Raw genomic sequence first — 13,865 nt, 5'->3', positions numbered from 1 at the left:
CCCAAAAAAAATATTAAGCAGAACTGTTGTCAACATTGATGATAATAAGAAATGTTTCTTGAGCATCAAATCATTTCTGATGGATCGTGTGACACTGAAGACTAGAGTAATGATGAATGAAAATTCAGCTTTGCCATCACCGGAATACATTATATTTTAAAATATATTAAAATAGAAAATTGTTATTTTAAATTGTAATAATATTTCACAATATTCACATTTTTTTTCTGAGTTTTTTTTATTAAATAAGCACAGCCTTGGTGAGCATAAGAGATTTCTTGTAATATGCTGTTAAATAATACAATACAAAGTATTTGAATATATTTTGCCTATTGCAGTCAAATGCATTTGTGGCTTTTTGGGGTCAGTGTATTTAGCCTGTGGATGGCAGTATAGGCTTTATTCAGACTCAATCCCAGCGGCTGACTGCAGACTAGTTCTGTATAAGCAAGCAGCTGTTCACAGACATTAAAGGGATAGTTCACCCAAAAATGAAAATTCTGTCAGTAATTACTCACCCTCATGTTGTTCCAACCCCGCAAGGCTTTCATTCATCTTCGGAACACAAATTAAGATATTTTTGATGAAATCTGAGAGTTGGCTCACTCCTCCATAGGCTTCTAAGGGATCGAAACTTGCCGGCCCAGAAAAGTTATTAAAGACATCGTTAAAATAATCCAAGATAAAGTGGCTCAACCTTAAGATTATCAAGCGACGAGAATACTTTTTGTGTGCAAAAAACAACAAAAATAACGACTTTATTCAACTATTCATTTTCGTCTGTGTGGGCCTGAATGAATTCACGTAGTGTAACAGCGCAGCGCGTCTGGGTTGTACATTTGATCCCTTAAAAGCCTATGGAGGAGTGATCCAGCTCTCAGATTTCATCAAAAATATCTTAATTTGTGTTCCGAAGATGAACGAAAGTCTTCCGGGGTTGGAACAACATGAGGGTGAGTAATTACTAACAGAATTTTCATTTTTGGGTGAACTATCCCTTTAAGGGATTATAAAGCTTGGGAGAGCCAGGACATTTTGATTGTATTTGTCTGAATGTCATGTACACCCAGGATGGCTTCAGGGTGAGTAAATCATGGGCTAATTTTCATTTTTGGGTGAACTATACCTTTAAGTCTAATTTTGTACTGAGTTACAGTACAACATGAATGAAGGGGTACAGTAGGTGACAGGTTTTAAACTCCAGACAGCAGTCAAACTCTGACTACGTTCACAGAGTCAGGGATTGAGAGCCATATTTACTAACTAACTCCATTCAAAACAACAGCAGCTTGACTACCATCCATGTGAACCAATAATTGATGTCCCTTTCTATTCATGAGATAACGTCTGTAACCATAGAGACAGTGAATAAAGATTGCAACTTCCATAACGCTGGAAAATCTGATGACAACTGACGTTATGTCATTCAATAAATGATTCCAATCAAGGGGCAGATTCATTCTGCAAATCTTTGTTGACTGACAGCTATGATTTTGTTTTTTTTACATTTTAAATTACGCCAAAAACCACGGATGGGAGCAGTTCCAATGGAAGACCTAAAACACTCAGATGACACACAGCTCATTTCTCCATCTCCATCAAAACATCACTTGAAAACAAACCCAAGATGTGCAGTTTACAGAGACTATTAACAATATAACTATAAGCGTCCTGTTTATACAGCACAAGCTAACAAACCTCACACTTAAAATTCAGTTGTGAGTCCTCAGAATAAATAGAGCCAGTTTATTAGTAAAATATGGTTGTCACAATTTATAACTAAACAGTGTGACACACCTGTAGTTAGCACTCTCTAAGACAGGAATGACAACAATGTTGTACCTCTGTATAAACGTAGGCTCTTGTTTGGACCAGTTTGCCTCTGTTATCTCAGTTCTGAAACCAGTAAAACCAGCACAAAACACACTCTCAGACACACCTGTCGTTCTCAACTTTAACACACCAACAGATGGCAAGTCTACAGACATCTCAAGCATTTAAAGGCCCTGTCATTTCAAGCCCATTCAAACTAGAGTTCTGTGACTTGTAGTCCATGTGTGTTAGCTTTGAGACCATCCATCTGTATAACAAAAGGTAGCTGATCTGTTGTAGGTCGACTCTCAAACTGTTGAAACAGTGACTGGGGGACAATTCTGGCACAACCCCCATTACGGAGGCAACTGTATGTAATGGATGTTGTGTTAAGAACTGTGAAAAAAAAAACGAGAGATACAGAACACAGGACACACACTCTGGCAGAAAAGAGTGCAACAAAATGAGCTTGAGTACACTGATAGGAATGCAAAGGAACTAAACTGAACTAGATATGATAATGAGCTGGTTTGAACTAAACATATATTTACATTTATGAATACATCAAGGCATATATGTGTATATATATATATATATTATACTCAAAAATTCTTCATACAGTGGACTAGCAGTAAAATTGGGACCAAAAATTATTCAGACACTTTGACCTGACCATGTTTTGCTTCAGTGTTTTACTTTAATTTCTAATGTGATCTTTTTACACCACAGACTGAACAAAATTAAGCATTGCTTGGTAATTGGTTGACCTAAATTGGTATTATCTCATTGTAAACTTAAATTTAACAGCTGACAGCTATTCAACATAATTCATTTGTGAGACAGTCTAACAGAAGGATGGCCAAAACCAGTGAAATATCAACTGATTTGACAACTCTGAGTTCTTGTCATATTAACCAATATACTGTACATAAACCTAATAAATGCTGCAAATTTGTGCAAAATGTGTTAAATGTTCATGATACCTAATGCATTAAGTAATGTTAATGAATTTAACCTTATTATAAAGTGTTCCCAATATATGAACTGATCAACTCTTAACCGAGACCTAAATAAGAGTAGTTGTATAATTGAAGCTGCCTTCTAATATGTATATTTCTGTCAGCTGTGCTTGCAAATCAACAGTCTGCATCAATTTGCTTGTGATCCGTTGTTTACCATTATTTTGAAACCAAGTAAATACATTTATGGCGCCAGTTTATTTGCAGCTTAGATGTGGCTTCTGTTCTGTGCAAAAACAGCTCTAAACAGGCTCACAATTTTGTGAGGGGTCCTCCACATAGTGTTGGCCTCCCATGGGTGTCCAGTGCACAGTGGTTATAATCCTGGGAAGGAAATGTTGAGGTCAGACCTCTTAGAACTTCAATTGAATACCCCTTTGACTTTTGTATTTGAAAGACAGGACTTTGTTTCCTTGGTCACTGTGTTGAGCGTTGCGATTTCCCCCATTAATTTTTCAAAATAATGGACCACTAAATTCAAATACATTACATCATCTAGTCCACTTTTCTAGCAAAGTCACATGGAACTCTCCCCTTTCACACAGGACAGTGCAACTATGAATCAAAGGAGTGATGATGCAGTGAGAAAGAGAGATGAACAGCAAACAGTGAACTGGACGGCAGAGACTCTGAGTCATCAAACATCAAACAGTCTAACAGAAGGATGGCCAAAACCAATGGAATATAAACTGATTTGATAACTCTGAGTTCTTGTCATATTTTATTACCATTTTCTAAACTATAGCAAATAAAATATGATAATGTGATAAATGTTGAAGGTGTCTGAATAAAGTTTTGACTGTATATACAATTTTAATTATAATTTCAAAATTATTGAAAATGATAATGAAATTTTATAAACAATCAAGTGTTTAATTATATCAAAATGTTGTTTCTACAGGAAAAAGAGGCTAGGAACATTCATTGATATTAATATCAACAGTGAGATGACTTTTAAAAGAATCTGGTCTGCTGAAGATCATCGAATAATTCTTGAATTCATTAAGATGAAATGATTTGTGTGGTGCGCAACAGTAATTGTGGGAAAGGCAGTTCGCAGAATTAGTTTAATTGCTTTCAGGTCTGGAAAATTCCTCCAAGACATGTGGTTCACTGCATGTACTGTGGGTTATGGAGTCATCAATTTGTGTGCGTTCAAGTTAAAATCTACTCTTTTTTTGTCCATTTGTTTAATCTGCAGGTACCAATAGATATTTAAAGAAATGGGGAAGCTACAAATCTACCATAGGCATTTCCTACAATCCAAATGTACAGTGTATACTGTACACACATATGCATACATACAAACAATGAGAACCTTCTCTTTGATCCAATGTGGTTCCAAGATTCCAAGGCCACACACCATTCAGCTATTTCTGTACATGTGAGCGACTGAACATAAACTCTGAGAATAACAGGACACGCATGACGAATGCCATATAGAGCTCACAGACAGCTGGCTGCACTTACAGGCAGGTGCACACCCAAAGTTCTCCACCTCCAATTATACCTTAAAATTAAAAAAAAAAAAATTTTTACATTTAAATTCAATTAGAACTGAAATCAAATACAATACAATAAATAAATAATAAAATAAAAAGTATAATACAAATAAGAATTAAATGGCTTAAAGGGTCATTTCACCCGTGGAGACATGAATGTGTATTGAAAGTGGGTCATTTATGTAGAAGAAATGTGAAATTATTTTTGAATTTGGAGCTTTCTAGACTGAGAAAAGCCAGAAAATGTATTTTTGGCTTATGTGGATGAAAGACAACAACTCCCAGAATGCACTTGCTTCGCTGCCCTACAAGGCCACTCCCAAGCCACGCCTACCGGTAAGACAGCGAGCGCAGTTGAAAACAACAAGGCAAGGCTAGGCTACGAGTGAGTCTCCGTGACGAGTTTGCCCAAAATGTCCGGGATTTGGCTTTTGCGTTCTACAGTCGCCATTCATCATATTTACTGTGGCGAGCAGGACGAGGCTGAGGGGCGCGGGAGAACGGCGCGAGGCCGGTGGTGTGATTACTGACGACCGACACCTGTGAGGCACTGTTCTCGTATCTCGCACGGAGGAGCAGGTATTTTCTTAGCAATGGTAAAACACACATCAACCGATCACGCCACCGGCCTCGCGTCTTTCAACCGATCACGCCACCGGCCTCGCGTCTTTCTCCCGCGGCGCTAGCCTCGTCCTGCTCCCTGTATTACTGTGATTACTGATGAGCGCGCCTGTGAGATGCACCGGTCTCATGGGCTATCTCTCACGGAGGTGCGGGTATTTTCTTAGCAATGTTAAAACGCAAATCAACCGATCACTTGTTTAGCATTCATGTAAACATTACATTCAGATTCACCAATCGGGGTGAATTCAGTTAGATTGAAACAAAAGGTGAGCATGTAAACAATGGATGGCGACCGCAGAAAGCAAAAGCTGAATCCCGGACATTTTTGTCGATCTCGACGGCCGGACATGTCCGGGAAATAGAGTATGGTAACCCCTACTACTCCGCTTTCTTCGTCCCTGTTTTCTGCAGGTTTCTGCCGTTGAAATCAAACGCACTCGCACTGATCTGTGATAGGTCTGTTAGCGCATTAGGTCCAACCCCCTATGGGCGGGTTTGAAAGGGCGGATCTAGTGCTTGTAGTCTTAACAGAAATCCCCCCCTCTTACACTTCCTCCTACAATGACGCAAAATGACGATTTTTGCGTCATTGTAGGAGGAAGTGTAAAGAGGTAAATACAGATTTCTCTCGTCTCGGGGGAAAATGAAAAAATGTTGCATGACCATTCAATAGTATGACTGGGTTTCTAACAATGCAAAGCTTAATGCAAATGGGTGAAGTGTCCCTTTAAAATGGGGAAAAAAAGACAATTAAAGAGTTATCAAAGCATTAAAAACATAACATATTTATATTTGAAATAAAAATGTGAGTGTTTGCTCATTCAAAAGTCACCCCCATGATGTAGGGTGTTGAGGGAGGTTGCCAGCTATGAAATAGTGATGCTGACCTTAGCAAGTGCCAATAAATGCATTTCCTATGGGAAGAAAAACTGAAGACTGTGAGTGTGATAATCTCAAATCCCTGCAAGTGTGTGGCGGAAAGATCTGCTCTGCTCCACTAAATCCACAGAGAGAGAAAAGAATCACGTTTGGTCTGCCATCTTTAATTACTCAGGATAAACGGAGGCATGCAGGAAAGAGGACAGACCTGCAGAGTATCCTGAGAGTCGTAACTCTCGTGAAATAAAAGAATGTGTCGTCGGACAGTGAGACGGGACGGCAGGATGGTGTTTCTGGAGCCCATCTGGTGGATGGTGTGTGTGTGTTGGGGTAAAGCTGTCTGGGGAAAGATTCAGGCTTACACAGACGTTGAGATGACACCAGCGTGAGTCATACAAAGAAGGGCGGAGGTGGGGGTCAAGGACACCGCTGGGATGGGCCTTTCATTTACCCTGCAAAAACAAATATGAGCTTTTGTTTCATAACGTCTCCTCTACTACAATTACCTCCTTTCCCTCACCTCCCAGTTGAAAAGACCTGCTGTGTTTAAGACGCATGGGATGCTGGTGCCCTCACAAGGCTCCTTGTTTAACCAGTATGGCTACTTTGGTCAAAGTGCTTCACTAACTTAATTAGCTGGAAGGAAGGACAGAAAAAATAAAAGAGAAAGAAATAAAATAGGATAGTCTTGCTTAAATTACCAGTTTAGACTACCTCTGAATGGAAAGCTTGTGTCTCCACCAGGCTATTTAACTAGCAAAACAAGCTAGGCAATGCTAGTCAACCTGTTTCACCATCCAAATTCTGCTTAATTCGCTGTGAGGAGAAAGAAAGGGAAGAGAAAGATGGATGAAAAAAGTAGATAGCTGTGTTGTAATTACCAACTTTGTCTAGACCAGTATTACACAAGTAGCTGGTATTCCACCAGGCTTCTTAACTAGCTTAACCAAAGGTACTTTATTGGGCATCAACAAATGCTTTTTTGGATGCCAATGTCCTCACCAGGCTTGTTACCAGCTTAACAAGCATGAATATCTTAGTCAACATGCTTCACCAGCTTAGTTAGTTATGAAAAGGAGAGAAAAGGATGTGATGAAAGAAAAGAGAAAGTTAGGACTACCACTGAATGTAAAGCTAGTGTTCTTAACTAGAATAACCAGCAATGTTACCATGGTCAACCTGTTTCAAGATCTAAATTTTGTTTCATTAGCTTTGGGGAGAAAGGAAGGGAAAGAACTTAGTCTAGAGTAAAATTACACGAGAAGCTGGTATCCCACCAGGTTTCTTAGCTTAACCAGAAATGTACTTTGCTGGTCATCAACATATGTTGGGTATTTTTGGATTATTGACTTCAAAATGTGATTATGGTCCTTAACTAGCATGACTTACTTAGTTAACCTTTTTCACCAGCTGAAATTAATATCATTGGCTTTCTTAACAAGTGGAATATACAAAGAAAAGGCTAGAGGAGATAAAGGGAAAAAAAACAGAAATTTCTTGGTGAAATGACCAACTTAGACCAGCAATACACAAGAAGTTGGTGTGCCTTATTGACCACCCTAACTAGGAAGGTACCTTTTTGGTCACCAGCAATTGTTGTGTTTTGGATGCTGCTTTTCTCCACCAGAAAGTTTTGACTACGGGCTATTACTAGTTCACTGGCACCAAACCAGAATAAAACACCCTGGACACTGCTCTAAGCTGGTCTTTTCAGCATGGCTATGCTATTTTTCTCCACCATACCCTTATTCTTTGTTTCCAGTATTCTCAAAGCTAATGAAGTGAGCAGAAGCAGGAACAGGAAGCGTCTTTAAGGTCAGTGCTCTAGAGGAGAGACGCTCCCCTCTCCTCTCAGGTCCTGCTCCTCTGGCTCTCTGATCTGCCCACGGGAAGAGTGTCAGAAAACTGATCCTTTTCATCTCCTCCAGGGCTCTCTTCTGATCCCTGTCTCTCGTATTTATTTGATTTCCAAGACGCTGTTTGATGACTCAGAGTCTCTGCCGTCCAGTTCACTGTTTGCTGTTCATCTCTCTTTCTCACTGCATCATCACTCCTTTGATTCATAGTTGCACTGTCCTGTGCGAAAGGGGAGAGTTCCATGTGACTTTGCTAGAAAAGTGGACTAGATTATGTAATGTATTTGAATTTAGTGGTCCATTATTTTGAAAAATGAATGGGGGAAATAGCAACGCTCAACACAGTGACCAAGGAAACTAAGTCCTATCTTTCAATTACAAAAGTCAAAGGGGTATTCAATTGAATTTCTAAGAGGTCTGACCTCAAAATTTCCTTCCCAGGATTATAACCACTGTGCACTGGACACCCATGGGAGGCCAACACTATGTGGAGGACCCCTCACAAAATTGTGAGCCTGTTTAGAGCTGTTTTTGCACAGAACAGAAGCCACATCTAAGCTGCAAATATACTTGGGCCATAAATTTATTTACTTGGTTTCAAAATAATGGTAAACAACGGATCACAAGCAAATTGATGCAGACTGTTGATTTGCAAGCACAGCTGACAGAAATATACGTAGAAGGCAGCTTCAATTATACAACTACTCTTATTTAGGTCTCGGTTAACCCTCTGGGGTCTGAGCTGTTTTCTGGGCCCTGGAGGTGTTCTGGCATGCTCTGACATTTGTGCTTATTTCTGTTACTTGTGACATTTTCATGGCTAAAGTCTAATTACACTGTATTCAGCACAAACTCTGCTACAATAATATATCAGCAGCATGTGTGTAAAAGTTTGTAGTTTTGAGATAATGACATTTATGCGTGGTTTGTGAAAATACAAAAAAAAAATTCTCACTGAAATAAGGTCATGAAACCCATACTGATTATTTCTTCACAAGACTTTTGAAAATTGTATGACGTAGCCTAGAATATTTGCTTTTCACACCTGAGAAAGACAAAGACCCTCCCCTAACGGCCCTATTAGGAGCTATCAGGCCCTATCATTCTGAGCAACCTTGCACAAAGAATGAGGAGATTTAAAAAAGAATGGCTTTTAGATTGTTTGATTTATTTACAACACAACATAATCCAAAGATACACAACAAATGACAAAAAAGCACTCATTGAAACCAATGATCCAAAGACAGAGACCTTTGTGCCATTCCTAAAAACATTGTACATACCTTTCATTTCCAAGGTGTTTGATTTTCACTTTACCATGTTCATGTACAGAGACTCATGTGAATGTTGAAGTCAGCAGGAGTGGCATCTGGGCCCTGAAAAAAAAAAAGTGAACATACTGATATCAAGAGAAAGGCCTGCACGATTTTGGGAATACAGTTTAGATTTTTCTGGTTAAAATTGCTTTTTAAAATTCACAGAATACACACACACACACACACACACACACACACACACAAATGTTTCCAACAATATATAAAATAATGAACACCAGGTTTGTTGTGCCTTGTAGGCATAGGCTATGCACAGTGCTGCATAAAATAATAATAACAATAACCATAGCAGCCTATAAATCTTCCAAAATATTTCAGTAACAACTAAGCTAGAGAAAAATATATTGATTATCATGTTACTTCAAATGTTTCCATTCGTTATGATGAGATAATAGTAAAAACATGAAGCCGTTTGGTGCGTTTTGCTTTTCGAATGTATCAAATATGATACATTCAAACGCTATCGCGCTCAAATATAAAACATTATGGTTACCATATACATATCTACGTTTGAGCAGATATCCACAAACACAGTAACAGTAAACACGGGTCTAAATATTATAATATTCACCATATATCTAGCAACAGTTCAACTGCAATGTGAAATTTATGCAACAATAACAAACTAATATTTAAGAATTTCTTACCTTACATCTTTCTTGTCTTCAAATCGCATTCTTCTTCTTCTGAGGTAGCCTAAATCCAATGTAAGCTCACGGTGTGCCTTTCAAACTCGACGAAAAGCAGAGACTTGTGAAGTGTTTTGGTGTTTTGTTTTTGAGGTAATGAGCGCGATCGCGTTCCATGTGGAGATTTGCATGTGAATATCTTTTGCGCGAGTGGGCGTGTTCAAATTAAAAATAATTAGGAAGCGTTTGAGAAGCTGGACATCTTGTTGGTTTTATACAAATTACTTAAACAGAGAATATTTGTTTTCAGTTTGAATCTGATCATTTAAAAGTGCACACTTAAATGTTTATAAAGGTATATGGCTCATAAATGTGTGACAAGTATTCGCTGAGTTTTGTTTCAGTTTATAGACGTGCTCAAGAAAAAAAAGTTCACCGCGACGGAGAGGCAGAACGCACACCCTGTTTATTTTCTTTATTTTACAAAAGCACAATGTTTTGATTTGATTGTAAGTGGACACATATAAAAGTAGAAATATCACAGATTCTTTTTTTATATTTCTTTTTTCTGTATGACCATAAATGACGGAGTAATTTAAGTTTATAGTTCTACAATGTGAAGAAAATCCAGCAAAACGCGGGGGCGCGTTTGCCGACCTCAGAGGGTTAAGAGTTGATTAGTTCATATATTGGGAAAGCTTTATAATAAGGTTAAATTCATTAACATTACTTAATGCATTAGGTATCATGAACATTTAACACATTTTGCAGCATTTATTAGGTTTATGTACAGTATATTGGTTAATATGACAAGAACTCAGAGTTGTCAAATCAGTTGATATTTCACTGGTTTTGGCCATCCTTCTGTTAGACTGTCTCACAAATGAATTATGTTGAATAGCTGTCAGCTGTTAAATATAAGTAAACAATTAGATAATACCAATTTAGGTCAACCAATTACCAAGTAATGCTTAATTTTGTTCAGTCTGTGGTGTAAAAAGATCGCATTAGCAATTAAAGAAAAAACACTGAAGCAAAACATGGTCAGGTCAAAGGGTCCCAAATTGGTATACATTTTACTCCTAGTCCACTGTATGAAGAATTTTTGGGTATAATATGTCACAGTTTACTTTATTTTGCTATCCTCACTTACATAAATTAACTATGGTGTCCTGCACCCACTAGTAAAAAAAAAAAAAAATACTGTATCAAAAATGATATCTGGTGTCAGAATAATGTTTCGTTTGACTGTATACATTTTTATAAAGAATCAATCAAACATCGATAAGAAGAATTGTTTTTGAGCACCAAATAAAAGAATCGTGTGACACTTTACATTTTATATAAAAATTGTGTTCATTTAATATTTGACCTGTTAAAAAATGTATTGTATGAAGGAATTAAGATGAATAAATTCATGTTAACACTGAAGTTTATTGTAAAGTGATACCGAAATATTTCAGAATGTACTGCTTTGCTTTAGGGTTGGCAACCAGTATCTACATAAACCAGCCTGGAAAGGCAGGGAAATCATGGTGGTCTAAGGACGACAGGACTAAGAGAATTTACCTCATAAATATATTCAGATAAAAACACAACATTCATCCAATAATTGCTAAAATGATAACAACATGTGGCTAATATCCAGCGGGGGGAATTGTTTCTGGTCTGGGCAAATGAAAAACGATAACATTTTTAAAATTCTTCCGTCTTGCCACATTACATTAAACAGACTTTCCACTTGTTTTTCCTCTCTCTCTCTCTCTCTTTCTCTCTCTCTCTCTTTCTCTCTCTCTCTCTTTCTCTCTCTCTCTCTCTCTCTCTCTATGAGGTCAAAAACCCAAGCAGGCTGACTAACTCCTAAATGAACTCGGCATCTATACTACAGCCCTGGCACTGATGAGCCTGTAATGTCTCGCCCATCTCTTGTACGAACTTCTGATTTTCAACAGCATGTGTGGATCGCATCCGAAGGGCCCTGAGGTGATGTTATCGGATCTGATTCAGCCATGCGTCTCTGGAATGAAATGTGGAATAGAATCGTCTGTGTCCCTCCCCGGATTGATTCAGATAATTAAATTTAGGGTCTTATATAAGGGGAGGATTGTTTTTGTCCTTTCGCCAGAAGCACGTTCCAGAACGTGCAAGTCTCACGGGTTCCAGAACGCAGAGCATAACAAAGACATGTGAACAGTGTTGTTAATTAGAACAAAGCAAATATAAAGGCCGGAAAAAAGCAACAAGCACCAATAGGGATCTACAAACACGCTCGTCAGGGCTAATCAACTAAGAAAACAACCAATTAAAGCTAATTTTACACCCTGCCTCTACATAACAGTCCGAACATGTGATGAAATGCATGGTTTCATCCTCTTTCTTTCTATTTATCAATGTGACTGTAGTGACCGAAGACAATTAACTACTCAAAACGCGCTTGTGCGTGTGTGTTCTGGTCCACAGTCTGAACGTGGGTCATGGGAATGGGTCGGGTGTCTTCTTTCCCAGTGTGCACTGAGCCGGCTTGACTTATATTGTTCAATATGACCACTTATCTCACACTCACGCACATATTCAACTACTGTAGCTATCCAAGTGAAGACATACCAAAGACTTCTATTGTTTTTAAATAAAGCTAATCATAATTACAACCCTGAACCCAAAATACTCAATTTGCAAATACTCAATACTCAAAAACTGCAATTTAAGAATATAATTCTTGAAAGTTACATACTGATATTAATATGAGCTAATTTAAAACAGCATGCAGTTTTCAAGTATTTGTACTATTTTGCAACACAAATAAAATAAAAATAAAATACATAAAAAGAAACAAAATAAAGAAAGAAAAATATGTGAAACAATGGAAACTCAGCATCATATGTTGTTTGTTATGATTGATAAATAAATAAATAAATAAATAAATAAATAAATAAATAAATAAATATTTTCTATCCAAAATGCAATTGGATTTTTTTTCTTTAGATTTTTTTTCATCAAACACAGAATAGAAAAAAGTTCCTGCTAGCAAGGTTAAGTTTAAAATAATAATAATATACTCTAAATAAATCATATAAAATATTTATTTTATTCTAAAACTTTCATTCTAAAGCTGTTATATTGAGCATCCCCATTTCCAGAATTTCTTACAACCCACAGACACACAAAATCTGAATTATTAACACAACGGCAGTCTTTACCGAAGACGACTTTAAATGTGTCTCTGGTGTGTGATCTGTGGAAGAAGGCCACACACAGAGGAAGAGACAGAACATGGAACTGAGATAGTCAGTAAGAGGAAAGAAGGAAGCAGAGAGAGAGAAAAAGAGAGCAGATCACGGTGACTGAATAGCTTCCAGATGTGTGAATGGTAAACAACTGGTTTGTTGTGAGGGCATAAAAATCTGTGGCATTCAGAATCTCTGACCAAACATCCCCAAATCCTGCAGAACCATGAGCAGAGAATGGACACGCAAGGACAGACACTCACGTACACGCAAACACACAATCGCTTTGTCGCCGTTTCATGCCTGATATCGACTGCTGAGTCTTTCCAGAAGCCTAGCATGAAAGAGTTGAAAACAAATGAGAAATCAAATCACCATCCCCTCTGACATGCTTTGAAGTGATCTGTGCATGAGCATGAACCTTCACGTACATAGATTTGACTGATGAAGAGATGTGACACCATTATAAAGAAAAAGACAGTCTAACATCCGTGTGTGTGTGTGCAATATTTATTCTCTCTGTATGGGTTTTGCTCCATGTATTTAGAGGGCACATTCCCAGGCTGGGCGTTGGGATTCTCTCCTCCACTGTTTCCCACACAGAGCTCACAGGAGGCCCTTTGTTCCGGCTCCAGGCCGCGGGGGACCCAGATTCAGCACAGCGGCCCTTGAGAGACCTTCCTGCATTCTTCTGCAGGACGACCCAATCCACACCTCACCTTCAGAGGTTGTCACTGGATTGTAACGCCAGGAATCACTCTGGTCTGCGAGTCTTGTCTTGTCTCTCTCTTCACACTGACAGCGATTTGTTTCAAGGAGTTTTGGTTATTTTAAACAATATGAGTGACATTTAGTGACTAATTTGTCCTGATTTTTTTCATACAACTGACCATTGATGCAGTGACTACAATTGGGAGTGCAGACCATGGAGTTCACCTCTTTTTACATTTTACAAAACAAAAAAAAAAGTACAGAGACTTACTTTA

General features: G+C 38.1%; 1 protein-coding gene across 5 annotated transcripts in view; it reads right to left on the bottom strand.

The window, feature by feature from the left end:
* The window catches only part of gpc5c (glypican 5c), a 123,833-nt gene that overhangs the window by 56,297 nt on the left and 53,671 nt on the right, over positions 1-13,865 (bottom strand). The window contains exon 7 of one of the 5 annotated variants that reach the window (XM_079875466.1): positions 6,120-6,288. The exons of the other annotated variants lie outside the window; for them this stretch is intronic. Coding sequence (XP_079731592.1) covers positions 6,195-6,288 — 94 coding nt within the window. The 3' untranslated portion in view covers positions 6,120-6,194. Of the gene's footprint in view, positions 1-6,119; positions 6,289-13,865 lie in introns of those variants that run through there. 5 annotated transcript variants of the gene reach the window in all.

This window comes from Squalius cephalus, assembly GCF_949319135.1.
Source record: "Squalius cephalus genome assembly, chromosome: 7".
In the NCBI taxonomy this organism is placed as follows: Eukaryota; Metazoa; Chordata; class Actinopteri; order Cypriniformes; family Leuciscidae; genus Squalius; species Squalius cephalus.
This window is presented reverse-complemented; position numbering and strand designations above follow the sequence as displayed.